Here is a 14,244-nt window from a genome sequence, read left to right as displayed (position 1 = left end):
CGACCTCCCCGAGTTGGACTGTGACTGTACACTTACAGGAGGCAGCATCGCTGTGGTGGATTTTGTAGAAAAACACAGCAATACTACTTTACAAAAGGAGCACAAACCGTAAGGAAAAGAAGTGAAACCCAAAGAAATTTATTAAAAAAACACACACACACACACAAATCCCCATTGCGACCATATGCAGGCTGAAATTGATTTTCCCCATTTGGGACACCAACGTCTTATCAGTTTCTGTAAAGAAACATTCAATCTTATTCCGGTTGATTTCAACCGCTTTTCAAACAACATCCTCTGTGTCTCCTGAACGGAGACGGAGAGGTCACAAAGATGGGCGTCAGGCGGAGATTTCAAAATGTTGATGGGTATGTAACACTGGCAAAAAAAAAAAAAATGCCGAAATTTATCAGGAGATGGCAAGTTGAAACTCGGGCGACACGACGAAACGTAGCAGATAGTCGTTCTGGAGGAACTGCTGAAAAACTTGCCAAACCAATACACTGAGCTGGCTCCGGGTACGAGAACATGAACACTGCTATTGTTCCGACATCCAGCTAGTTAACACAGATTTCCTGCAAGCATTTCGACATTGTTTGGAAGCTGGACTGATACTGCGACGGTCTTCTAAAAATAACCCACGGAAATTCCCTTTTCATAAAAGCGCACACGATGCTGCTGCATACTGTCAGATTTTGCTGCTGTGATTTTTTTTTTTTGCTACCAAAAAACAAGCCCGCAACACATTTTCTTACAGTAACAAAAAAAGTATGTGGCTCTACCACATATTTAAACAGTGTGGAAGTCTCTCCACAAATCGTAATGTAATGTAAATATTCTGCAGCTTCCTGGATCGTGTTATTCCTGTTTAAGAAAAAAAACTTTCAGAAGTAATCAGATAAAAAAGAAATAAAGTGAAATGTGAGCGTTTCAGATGAGTTGTAAAAGAATGAAACAGGATGGGCAGGTGTAGGCTGAAAAGCAGCACATTTCCACTAGGAGGCGCTGTCTCTGGGACGCGGCACTCCGGGTTAGCTCTGTGCATCTGAATGTGTATCAATACTGAGTGTCGTGTGTCTTGGCATGTGCTGAGTGCTCATCACGGATCACTATACACTCCACACGTGTAGCTGGCAAGGTTACACACCAGCTTCAGGCATTGGGAGGGGGGGGGGTCGCCATCAGTCACTCTGAAATCGGAACCGACAGCAGTGGCTTCCCTTTGACTTTCCTTGTAACCCCCCCCCCCCCCCCCCCCAGGACAAGCGGTTGGATAATGGATGGATTGACGAAATTGTCCTGACTTTGGCAGCGGTCTATCCGGTTAGCCTGAAGTGGCTAATACTGTTCGATGTGGGTACCACCCCTGTCCAGCTCCCTTGCTACCCTCCGGAGACCCCCAGGGCCACATCTTTCTTTCTTCTCCGGGAGGCTTTCGGAGATCGGCGAGAGTAATGGGCAGAGGGGGCGGGTGGCCTTGAGCCTGGAATGTGACGGCCCAGGCTTGGTGAGGGCTGGGGGACTCCACAGAGCAACCAGGACCCTCTGGGAGTGCGACGCGGTGAAATGTTGGACCGGCCACCTTGGCGGAAACACGTGTATGGTTTAACCGAAGACGGTCCATGCTGAAACAGACCCCCTGAAGAACAAAAACCATTTCACAGTCTTCACTGGGGGGGGGGGGCGTTTGGGAGGCTGTGGTTTGGCACCGGCTGGGCACGATGACCCCGGCTTGCACCCGAGCGTGGTCGGAATGACCCCAGGCCAGTGGAGTCACTGGTCCCTTCAGTCTTCAAGCACAGTTACAGGATCGTTTCCAGGCAGGAGCTGGACGCTGTTTTCCCAGTGCTTCTCCAGTGCTTCTCCAGTGCTTCTCCTCTTAGCAGTGGCAAGTCTATCCCATTCCGATTTTACGAAAGAAACTAAAAAACAACCCGCCCTACAGTATCATAGTACAATATGTACAGGTTTAACATGCTATTGCTTGCTACCCAAGTGCCTAGTTTAATCTGTAAATATAAGCTACTCATAAATAGCCAGACTGGGGGGGGGGAAGGTAGCAAACGGAGGGGAAGAAATGCAAAGAAGAAAAAAAAAAATAGTGCAACAAATGATTAAGGGTAAGAAACACGTTTGGTCCAGAGGGCTCGAAGTAACCCCAGCAATACTGTACAGAAGGATAACGGATCGCAGGAGGGGACAAAAAGTACGAACGGTGTACAGGGTCTCTTCTACACAATCTCACTCACAAGCAGCAGTGCATTTACACACAGCGTCTGTCAGCTACCACTACAAGAGGATGAAAAGAAAGAGATCCTTCACCTTTTTACAGTTTTTTTTTTTCCTTAGAGACGTTAGTTAGTGTGTAGTGTGCACAGGATCACCCCCCGCCCCCCGATCAGTGGGCTCAGATGAGGATCTCCACCATGTCGCTGTCCATCTCGGGCTGCGTTATGGGCTGCGGCAGTGACTGTGTAGGCTGCCTCCGCTCCAGCGTACTGCTGTGGAACATGGGAACATCTGGGGAGGAGAGGGAGGCGGGACTTAGTGTCGTGTCGCACATTTTCTTGGTGTCACCTGTCTGTCAAACTCCAGCTTCAGATGGTTGGAGGAATGCCACAATGGGCGGTGGGATTATTGCTATCAGTGACCTTCCTACCCAGTGCAAGCCAACAGAAATACCCAATAGGAAGTGGGCTAGACCATTTGGTCATTGATGGGGTGGAATTCAAAGACTGATTTCTCCAGTTATTCCTAAAGGGTTTTTTTAAGTAGTGCTGCTCATCCTGGTTCTATCTAGGCAAACGTTTTAGTGTGTAGTAATTAAAATACTAACGGGACCTACTTAATCTTTTGTGCTAATTCTGATGTGCTCCTTGGTTTAAAGATGACAGAACAAGCCCTGTCTGCAATCGGATGTTAGAGTGACCGGGGTTTAACGATCCCGATGTGGATTTAATTAGCTGCCAGTGCTTAAAGGGGAATCGGGTCAATGGCCACGTGCTGGGTTTGTACCTGCGATGCGGTCTGGGATGTACACCGGACTTGGACTGGTGATGCGGGTCGGCGCCGAGGTGGAGGGCAGAGTGGCAGAGGCAGGGCCGGTGCCCACGCCGGCACCTTTTCCAGACTCCTGGCCTTTGTCGGTTTGAGTACAGCTGTCCCGACTGCCTGTCTTTGAGTGTCCAGCCACCATGGGAGCGGACGGGAACACAGGTGAGGGAGACGAGGAGATGGACTCGGCCCGCAGGGAGTCCGCGCGGAACTCGGGGCCCAGCAGAACCCCTGAATGTGCGAGAAGGTCCGCATCATCATCACCATGACGCTAGCCAAGCACTGTAACCATGGAAACTACAAGGGAAAGCATCTACCGTTCAAAGAATTAAGTCATGTGACAATCCCATCTGTGTGCCCTGTGTACGTTAAAGAGTCATGGAACAGGCGTCGTGAGACACTGTTCATTATCATTTTGCCACTAAGCAGACAAATTTATCTAATAAATCTAATTAGTGTGACTGCAAAGTGAACATGTAATCTGTCGCTTCTCCTCCCACGGTTTTTCAGATATGGACTCCAAACAACGTCAAATCGTCCAACCCATACCTGACAAGTGTGTTCTTACACAGCTAATGGACACGCCCCTCGTTCTCTGCATATGGTTCTTTTGATCTTGTTTTGGCCCCGTAACGTGGGATTTCGGAATCAAACACAGGAATCACTTGAGGGATTTGAAACTGTAATCTTTTAAAGTCATTATTCAGCGCTAGGTATTAAAACTGCCCCAAAGGGAATGTGCGGTGCCCTCTAGTGGTTAATAAGAGTGATGTCCGGTTTCAGGTTATTTGCATGATAATATAAAACCCGCCTCAGTGTCCTTGGAGGCATCTGTCCCCCTGGGCCAGGGTGGTGTTGAGGCAGGAAATCCCCGTGATCCTGTAATTCCCAAAGTGCTAACGCTCTGCCCGGCGTGGTGCTTACCCAGGCTTCCCTTCCAGCTGCGGTCGTCCTTGCGCTCCTCGGTGATGGGGCTGCTGCTCAGGCCCAGCGAATGCGACAGCAGCCCCGAGCTGCCTGCGTTGGCGATGGACATGAGCGACTTGCAGGGCCGCATGGTCGACGGCGCGTCCGACTTGCCGGGATCCTTGCGCGAGCGCTGGTGCAACACCTTGATCATGGCGTCCTTCTCGATGATCTGGGCATGGAGGCTTTTGATCCTATTGGGGGTTAGGGTCACACGGGTGAGGAGGTCACATGGCTGATGATGTCACACGGTTGATGATGTCACACGGGTGATGAGGTCACATGGCTGATGATGTCACACGGCTGATGAGGTCACATGAGGTCTTCGCTGGCCAGTAATTATGGAAATTTACTGCGTGCTAGCGGCTACGCGCTAAAATTACGGTGCCAGTCATGGCACACCATCCCGGGCGACGGAAAACGGGAACGACAACCAAACGAGTAAATATTTCGGTTTTTGGAAAACAGTGGGCCTCAGTGTCCAGAGTCCCGACGTCAACTCGACAGAACGGGAATGCATAAGGACACCAAGGCCACAAGGTCCTTTTGAACCATGAGGCTATTCAAAGCTTCTAAGGATGAGTGCGACAACAATCCCACCGACTTTCCGCCCAAGAGATTAAGGCCAAGTCCAACCAACACACTATTCATTTTTTGCCTGCAGCTAAAGACTTCGCGGCCTTTGATTGGGGTAATACTCTCAAAATTACTGGGCACTTGAAGTCATCAGAACCTGAACCTGGCTCCACAGTATGCGTGAGGTAATCGTGTCCTCAGTAATGCTTCTTCTTTACAATGCAGGCTAGCTGCTGTGGGGGGTGGAGGTGTGTGTATCTCACCTGCTCTCCATGTCCAGGCAGCGGCGGTTGGCCATCAGGATCTCCTCCTCCTCCTTCTGGATCCGCGCCTCCACAGAGGTGTCATAACTGCTGGTGGGGGAGTGACTGATCCCAGCCGATGTGTCCCTACGAGGAAAATCAACCCCCTCATCCTTCTGTCCTAAAAGGCCTCCACGATTTAAGGCCTTCAAAAAAACGCCTACGATGCCAAGGAGGGTTCGAAGATTCGAGATCCAAGAAAACTTTATCTCTTAGACGCCAGGGTCACTATAATTTATCTCTCAGCTCGTCCATAACACAACATCTGTCATAAAAACAACCAATAAAAATGACAAAGCCAGTAGGAATACGTATTTTGAAGCGTTTAATGTGCTAATGGATGAGGGAATAAACTACTTTTCGTATGTAATCTCCCTTGCAAGAAGAATTCTGTAGCATTATCCTTATGGCATAATACTGTAGTTAAAATCAGTGATGGGGTGGGATGGATCCTGGGTTTCCTAGAGGCTGACAAGAGCACAACTGTCAAAAAATGTCAAGTTGCCCCCACTATCTCACTCGCCTGATTAACATTTAACTTGGAATCAAAACTCCAGTTAAACATTAAAACCAAGACATGATATTAAAGGTGAGAAGAGATTCAATTAGTGGTCTATAGCAGGTTTGCCAACTCTCGCGCACCTGGCTTTGACATGTTTTCAGACAGCAAAATGTAACAGCAAATATACAGTATATATATTCCATTATTCCAAACCTAACATTAGCTATATCAGAAGTACCGTGGCAGTTTGCAAAACCTGTAGACTATTTACAAGGTAATAAAACTGTCACGTACATGCAAATGTGCATGCAGACTTGTCACGAATTGAAAATTTCATGCCAGCCAGCTGACCAACGTTGGCAGTCTTAGTCTATAGACCGTGGTTGGGACCACCGACCTCTGTGTGGCGACAGTGGCAGCAGCGTCCATGGCGAACTGCCTCATGACGCTCTCCTCCAGGTACTTCTGCTCCCACTTGGTCATGTCGGCCTCCAGCGCCAGGATCCGCTCCTCCTTCTCGCGGAGGTGCTCCATCAGAGCCGCCGTGCTGTACTCGGGCCCCCCGGCGGTGCCGCTGCCCTGGGAGCTGCCCTGCCGCTGAAGAGAAACCCACGGTTAGCCGTCAAACTGACGATGTAAATTAATTGGAGTCGGATCAAGCCAACGACGCAAGAAGCCTTCCCACACCATCACCCACTTTGCGTTTTAAATTAAATCTGAGTCAGATGCTCTGATCGATGAGACGACGATCCGATATGAGATGAAGGACTCTCCTTTAAATTGCAAAAGAAAAATAAAAAACTTGCTACTCCTCACGGGGCAGGTTTTGGGGGAAGCAAACCGCCGGAGAGGCTGAGACAAGGTCATGAAAGCTTTCAAGATGTGGGCTTCCATCGCTGGGCACCACAAGACGGCGTACAGATGGAGAAAGAATAATTTAAGAAAACACGCCACTGTTACTTTTTCCAGGAGCTGCCTGTCCAACACAAATGAGCCGCGAGGGCGTGAGACATACAGGAGGCCTCAGAGGACCCTGGGCGGGTGCTGGGGATCCGCAGGCCTCTCCTGCCCTGGCCAACGTCAGCATCAGAGTCCACCGTAAGGAAAACCCCGAGCAGGAGAGGGAGGACGGAGAGGAGGAAGCCGCCGCTTGACAAACAGAGCTGCTGGAAAGACCACCTGGATGTTGCATAGCACTATTGGAGGAACGTTCTGGAAATGCAGAGGATGAACGTGGGACGTCCTGTCGCCAGTGAGGAACGTTATGGCTGCTAACATGGGGTTTTTTTTTTTTATTGGAACCTGGGTGATTTGCTGTCGTCACGGAAATGCCGATTTCTCCATGGTAACGACAAACAGGACGTGAGACTGTCAGGACGTCCACCCGTGGGGTCAAGTTTTAATGGATAGCGAGTCGTCACGGCAACAAACCCAAGTGTGAAGAAAAGCCATGACATAATGGCTGAAGCGGGAGGTTTCGCATGTCTGGGGCGCAGCGAACAGGACGCTGAGGTGTGACCTGGGAGGGGCAGCTCACATCAACTAAATCCATTTCCCAGCACAAACAGTCAATGTTGGATCAGGATGAAAAAGCCCTTTTGGGTGTATCCTTCATTATGACTACAATGGAGAGTGATCACATGACGGATCACATGACTCTGCAGTCCGACTCTGACCAGTACAGCCAGGGTTACAACAACTAGTATTATTAGTTTAGCTGAGTGCAGCGTTTACTTCATCCTAAATGTTTTTTTCTCTGGCATTTTTCAAATTCCTACAGTGATTCACTTGTCACAGCTGCCTGGAGCCATGATGCCATTTTCAGATGGGATTCCTCCCCCCCCCCCCCCACTGTTGCCCCCCCACCTCCCACTGTTGCCCCCCCACCTCCCACTGCACCTGCACACCCTCAGAAGTGTGCGTCTCTTAGCACCTAATGCAGTCCACAGCTGTTTATCCTACATGGCTGGGGGGGGGGGATTTTTTTTCGCCATATCCCGCTCTGCAACCTTTCCCCTAAATTCCCTCCATGCCCCCCCTTCTTCCCCCCCCAGCCCACACACCCCCGCGAGCCCCCATCTCACACGACCTGCCTCCATTCTCGTCATGTACACGCATCTGGAGATGCTCCCACTGTATCCACTGGACGAGAAATTATGTGCAGTTTGACATGCAGAATTCTCCTGGGGAAGTTACATTTTTGAGCGATTCCCCCCCCCCCCCTCTTTTCTGGGAAATCCTGCAGATAATTTTCCTTCTGGGTCTCGGTTTCGCCACGAGCTTTAATCACAATCCTGATTTTTCACGAATTGTATATAAAGCAGCTTTCATTACTTTGACAGAGATTAAGCACCCCCCCCCCACCCCCACCCCCACCCCCACCACCACCCCCACCACCACCCCCACCCCGTCCTTATTTTTTCATCTCCTCCACTCGGCTCATCTTGGCACAACTCTGCCACAAGCATCTGTAACATAGCAGTATGGGGGAAACTTCTGGAATCTTGCGGAATTAAGAATGATGAGCTCCCCCCCCCCCCTCACTTTAAAGACAAAAACCAGATGGTGGACTAACGCAGGCTTGTCCTAGATGTTCACATTACCACTTCATTGGGGGGGGGAGAGATACGCAGCAGTAACAGTGACGGTGAGAGGGGCTGCAGAAGTCGTCAGCGGAGTGGAAATTAGGTAGAAGATTTTTTAAGGGAAAACTTAGGCTGGCATTAAAATGGCCACATTGTGGATGGATTTCTCTAAAGGGATCTACATGCGTGGTGCAGTGGTTAGCACTGTTGCCTCACACCTCTGGGACATGTGTGCTGAGTTTGCATGTTCTCCCCATGTCGTCGTGGGGTTTCCTCCGGGTACTCCAGTTTCCCCCCACAGTCCAAAAACATGCTGAGGCTAATTGGAGTTGCTAAATTGCCCGTGCGTGTGAGAGTGAATGGTGTGTGAGTGTGCCCTGCGATGGGCTGGCCCCCCATCCTGGGTTGTTCCCTGCCTCGTGCCCATTGCTTCCGGGATAGGCTCCGGACCCCCCCGCGACCCAGTAGGATAAGCGGTTTGGAAAATGGATGGATGGATGGATCTACATGCATGGTCTGGTGCAGCTCTTTCCGATCCTTCTCAGTTCACTTTATATGCCTTTCACAATACAATTGCCCCAGGGGCAATTTTGGGTGGAAGCAAAAATGTGGACCATCTGGGAGTCCCCAAGGGCCGGCTTGAGAAACACTGTGCTGGAGTATAGTACAGTATAGCATAGTATACTATACTGTACAATATTTCTGTAGAAGGGAAATATAGTGTTCTCTGTTGGATTTTGAATAAAACAATGAATTGGATTTTGTATAAAACAAAATGATAGTATCCACAAAATTCACACTATAACACCTTTCTTTCTCTGTTTCAGTGGCAGCGTAGTTACCGTGTTTTGCCTTTGTGGGGCAGTAGAGCACACCGTCTGTGTGTGTGTGTGTGTGTGTGTGTGTGTGTGTGTGTGCTGCATACATGGGCGCGCACATCTCTTCCCACCTGCTGCAGCCGCAGCGCCTCCAGTTCACGCTCCAGCCGTGTGCGCAGTCGGTGTTCCCGCTGTTCGCGCTTCTCGCAGGCGGCCTGCAGCTGCGCCAGGGCCTGCTGCATGCGCTCCACCTTCTCCACGTACACCTGCTTCTTCTTCAGCTGCAGGGGGAGGACAAGAGCGTCAGGTGCACACGCCCTCCACCCTCCCGACATCTTCCTGACGTCTCCGGTCAGCTGGAGGTTAATTCCGCCCCCCCCCCCCCCCTCCCCCTCCCCGAGTCCCCAATCTCACAAACACCTTCCTCTTGCCACCTCCAGCGCATTGGTAAACATGGCCTCGCTCCCGGAGCAGAAAAGGGAGGACTGGTTCTGTGACAGGACACCGGACCACAGTGGAAAAACTGAACCACCTCTGAGTGGCAAGGAACGGCGTCCGGCGCAGGAGAGGAACAAGCGCGCGTTTGTAGGGAATCCAGGCACAAAAGCAGAACAATCCGGTGCTTCAGGGCTCTGTGCCCCCCCCCCCCCCCGAATCACCACGACCTCGTTAATGGGTCATCTGGGAGCGGGCCAGGACGTTTCAGAACAGAAGGACGCCGGACCCGATCGGCACTCGGAGCCTCTCCAACTTCACCGTGGGAGGGTCCTTTCTGCTTGAATGAAAGGCCGCTTTTGGCCTAGTGTTCCCCAGAGGCCGACCCAGGCCCGCCCCCCCCCCCCAAAGGGGTCCCTGTAGGCTCCCTCACTGGACCGAGCGGATTGTATCCCGGGAGTGGGGGGCACTTGAAACTTCAAAAGGTGGCGGTTCTGCAGAGGTGAGCACACACAACTGGATCCTTAGAGCCTACCTTTAACAACCATCTCTGGAATTTGATGCATCATCATATAAACAAGCTGACAGAAGCGGCTTCAAACGGCCGAAGGATCAGGTCCAACAAGGGTGGTGCTGCTTTATGATTTAGCAATTATTATGCCAGCAAAAACAATACGGAATGTATGGAACAAAACATACATAAATCAATCGCTCCCGGACCGTCCCACAGAAAAAAGCCACACGAACACGGCAGAGCAGCTAGTAAACAATCCTACAGCGAGTGAGTTTTTGGGTTAAAACTCTCCCTACTAATTCAGCTGCATGCAAATCTCTAGACGGAGGCTAAACGCAATTCGCGTTGTCAATCGCAACAAGTGATGTCATGTAGTGAAGCCTTTCTAGGATAAGGAAGACAGCACCGCTTCTTCATGCAGAGTTTTCTGGGGAATCGGGAATTACAGGCAGGTCTCGGCTTATGTGAGACCGGCTTAAGTGAACCTGAGATACAGCACCTAGAGTTACGGCTGTATCCGAGGTGAGAAGTGCCAGCCCTTCCTAGCTGTGTCCTGCAATGGACTGTGGTCATTGGAGTTGCAGAAAAAATACTAAGCACTTGATCTTGGTGTACTTGGTTCATGGAAGCACCGATACAAAACATGGTGACATACGCTTGAGTAAAATTTACTCTTTATCTTTTCTTTTATCTGCCATGTGTACTTACATGCATACTTGTGGTTTATGTGCTTTTAACCGCAAACGAGCGATAGAAAACTGATCACGCTAATGTCACGAGCAATTTTACGGCCTGTACCTCCTTTAGAGCTGGGGAGGGAATCGCATATGCACTCTGGTTGGGCTTTAAGCCGGTCCACCCACCTCCTCCTCTAGCTTGACCACCCTGGCCTGCGCGTTGTTCAGAGCCTGGTCGCGAATCTCGATGTGCCTCCGCTGGTCCTCATTGGTGGAGCGCAGGGCGTTGAGTTCCATCTCCAGCTTCTCCTTCTCACGCAACGTCTCCTTGTCTGCAGGTGCACGGACACCGCACATAGAAACAGGAGCGTGTGCTGGCCGCGTCTGGCCAAGGAGACCGCGAGGTCACATGGAGCCTACGGCGAGTCGCTTTGACGTCATCTACCAGGGTTAGCTTTTATTAAAAGCCAATTCCTCGTCTACCTTCCAACAATTTATCCTGGTTAGGCTCACACATAATCATACAAATGATATACACCAATTAACTGCATATGTTTGGACTGGCAGTAGGGTTGATTGTAGATGGGCAACACCCTTATCATCAGCCAATCATATGTTTTGAATGGATGAGTGACGGCGGAAGGGGCATTCTGGGGGCCAATGAGCTTTCAGCTGTGGCCCCGCCCCTTGCATGGGAGGTAACCCATGTGACACAGGTTAAGCATGCAGACTCCACACGCACAGGCAGGATTCAACCCCCTGCTGCACTGCAGGTGTGAGGAAACTTTGCTGCCCACCAATTACACGCTAGATGTACATTAATTATCCATATTGTTTTCATTAGGCACTTCACTCAAACAGTATGACTGGGTACTTTGAGTAAAAACCGCTTTCTCAGCTTTTCAGAAGAGATGGGATGAAAAGCCACAAGGTGGGCGGAATGAATCACGAGCTGTCAATCGGTGATTTAATCCAGTGACCAGCTGCTGACACGCCAGTCCCAGAATGCCTGTGACCAGCTGGGTGGACCAGTGGGTGTTTCTCAATGCCAAAAAAGGCAAAGATCATACTTGTGGTCTTGGCAAGACCGGTCTTACTAACTTGCCTCCCAAGAACGAACTTGGGCCGTAATGAATCGTGGGATTGGTCCCGTTCGGCGAGGATGCAGCCGATGCATCCTTGATATCTGGCGCGTAGAAAGGCCAACATCCAGGGATTTTCTACCATCCTCTGTGCTTCTGTTTTTGAGTATTGGAACTGGCGATGGTAGATGACGTCAAACGGGTACGCGAGAATACAAGTGCGGTCAAATAAATACACGTGTTGAGAAACACCCAGTTACATTACAAGGGCTATAAATCTGTAGATATCGCATAAATATGGATGTATGTGACAACTAGGGAAGGGGGAGGTGGCTGCCGATGGACCCACTCTGCACGAGAAGTTGGGAGATGGTCTTGCGGTTATCTTCGGACCCATCGCATTCCTTAGCGGCCAGCTGCTTGTTAGCAGTCTCCATGCGCTCTGCAGGGGGAGAGAAGGCCTCGTGTCCGTTACCCACATCATACACCCCCGTCGGTGGCGTCCAGGAACTCATTTCCGCACCACAATAACACATGACAGCGTAACTGTGCTCGGGTACGATCAAACTTCACATTTTGTAACCTGAGGCTTGCAGGAAAAGCCATTTCGGAGTATCTCTGGCCCAATCGCCTGCATTCCGGGAGCCCAAACGGCGCTTAATGGACAGAATAATACAGGGTTTTTCTATCCAGGGATTGCTCAAGTGGACTTCTAGAAGATTCTGCAGGGGTTTCTGTGAAACAGTTCTAATGTCAGCATGTTGGACACAGGGGGATTGTGGGTAGGAGTGAAAATGGGGTCGGTGGGGGGAGGAATATAAGAATCCCCCGAAAGTGGTTTTAATAGATGTCGAGACACAGAGAAAGTCAAACTGACTCAGAGCACCCCACCCCACCCTCTCCAGGCCCCCCCCCGGTGTGAGACTCTGCTGGGGCCTGGTTGCTCAGCAAAATTGGAAAACAAAAATCAAACACGAACCTTTCCCACAGCGAGAGTACGTCAAAATTTACTAATAAAGATGATTTATAAAAGCCGGCTTGGACAATGGGCCCGTTATGACGGAGATGTTTTCCTAGGAGGGCTGAAACCTCAAGGAGAACTGGCTCCAGAACGTCACCTTTCATTATTTCGCTAGTATAGCTCCCCGAGCCGATGGCATCCCGGTTCCAGTTCCCCGTCAAACGATCATTAACGACTGAATAAAATAAAAAAAAACACAACGGAATGTTCAGCGCAGCGCTAAGCTAAAGGAGAGCCCCCCCCCCCCCTCCCCTCCCAATGTGTTCGCTCTGAAGAGCTGGAGAAAGCAAGACCGAGGGTTAGTGTGCGGGGATGTCATGCTCCTCTCTGGACCATCAGAACTTCTTCAATCAGCAGAAACTCAGTGATTTATAAAGGCTGAAGCTACAAGCCACGACGAGCAACAGAAAGCGACGAGAGGAGCGACTTGGATTTGTTTTAGCCGTCTTGGATACTATATACTTAGCCAGTAAAACAAAAAGACGGACTTGCTTACTGTCCACGGCAATCTAGGCATGGGAGAACGGAGGAGATTACAACCCGCACTCAAGTATGTCAACAGGAAGCTTGATGCCCTTTGAAATCCCCATAGAAAATCATCCCCCCCCCCAAGATAAAAGTAAACAATGTGGTCACACATCAGATCTGGAATCTTCATTTCTGGAGGGAGAAAAAGTTCCCAAACACACAAAATTCTCTCATATGCTAAGCCGACCAAATTCAATCGCTCTCGTTCTCCCGGCCGTGGTTCTCGTGTAGTGGCACGCCGGGGGTAACGGGCGATAATTTCCCTGGCATTCTTCTGCTTCCCGAGAAAGAGAGGCTCCGCCGTTTACAGGAACTGGCTGAACCAGCTCCGGTGCCTTATTATTCCAAGCCTTGCTTAGTGTGGCGGTTCAGACACCCATCTGGCACCTTCATCCTGAGCTCATCGTAACTTTTACCCATTTGCGCAGATGGCCGAAGTTGAGCAATCCAACCTAAACACCAGTCTCAGGGGTACTGGAGTAGGGGGTCCTTCCTTGGACTTGACCCAGGAGTTCTGCGTAATGAGTATACGCCCATAAGCACTCTGCCACCCCATTGTTTATAAACAGTATCATTTTCCTATCGGTGAGGAGATCTCAAACTGCCGAATTCTCAAAGTCAGCCCCGCCTGGCTCCGCCTCCTCACCTCTGAGGTCCCTGTTGAAGTCGTGTAGCCTGCGGATCTCCAGTTCCAACTTGTTCCTCATGGTCTTTTCCAGGGCTTCCCGCTTGCTGGAGGACTTAGCCAGGTTCTCGTAGGCTTCAGACACCAGCTGGATCTCCGTCTCCAGCTAAAACGATGGGCAGTTTTGACGCTCTCCAAATATTTTTTCTTAGTTCATTTTACAGCAGAAACTGTTCAAATTGAAGTATTTTCGGGGTCAAACAGTTGCTTGGAGCAATTGGAGCTTAAGGGCCTTGCTTAAGGAACCACCTGGTGAAACCACTCTGCTGACCCTGGGATTTGATCAGGCAACCATCGTACTAAAGAGTCAGTCTCTAAACCCACTGAGAGGCATATCACCACAAATGATGTTCTTGTTATCTGCCCTGCCTGGGCCACAGATAGTGTGGTGTTTCAGGGTTAAAGCTGAAGTGATGGAACAAAGAGGCTGCAGACTCAACTCCCAGGAGAGGAAACTCTATTGTCTCCAGCGAAGAAAGTATTTATCCTGATCCACCAC

The 14,244-nt window shown here is 50.2% G+C and overlaps 1 protein-coding gene across 4 annotated transcripts in view; it reads right to left on the bottom strand.

Annotated features, from left to right (window-relative positions):
* Window positions 1–122: 122 nt before the first annotated feature.
* Window positions 123–14,244, bottom strand: part of amot (angiomotin) — a 29,747-nt gene continuing 15,625 nt past the window's right edge. For all 4 annotated transcript variants that reach the window (XM_048998127.1, XM_048998126.1, XM_048998128.1 and 1 more), the window contains 9 exons: window positions 13,707–13,851; window positions 11,861–11,953; window positions 10,616–10,761; window positions 8,935–9,084; window positions 5,798–5,997; window positions 4,860–4,985; window positions 3,979–4,214; window positions 3,016–3,285; window positions 123–2,520 (listed from right to left, as the gene is read on the bottom strand). In XM_048998127.1, coding sequence (XP_048854084.1) covers window positions 2,408–2,520; window positions 3,016–3,285; window positions 3,979–4,214; window positions 4,860–4,985; window positions 5,798–5,997; window positions 8,935–9,084; window positions 10,616–10,761; window positions 11,861–11,953; window positions 13,707–13,851 — 1,479 coding nt within the window. In that variant the 3' untranslated portion in view covers window positions 123–2,407. The remainder of the gene's footprint in view (window positions 2,521–3,015; window positions 3,286–3,978; window positions 4,215–4,859; window positions 4,986–5,797; window positions 5,998–8,934; window positions 9,085–10,615; window positions 10,762–11,860; window positions 11,954–13,706; window positions 13,852–14,244) is intronic.

Source organism: Brienomyrus brachyistius, unplaced genomic scaffold (genome assembly GCF_023856365.1).
Source record: "Brienomyrus brachyistius isolate T26 unplaced genomic scaffold, BBRACH_0.4 scaffold35, whole genome shotgun sequence".
In the NCBI taxonomy this organism is placed as follows: Eukaryota; Metazoa; Chordata; class Actinopteri; order Osteoglossiformes; family Mormyridae; genus Brienomyrus; species Brienomyrus brachyistius.
This window is presented reverse-complemented; position numbering and strand designations above follow the sequence as displayed.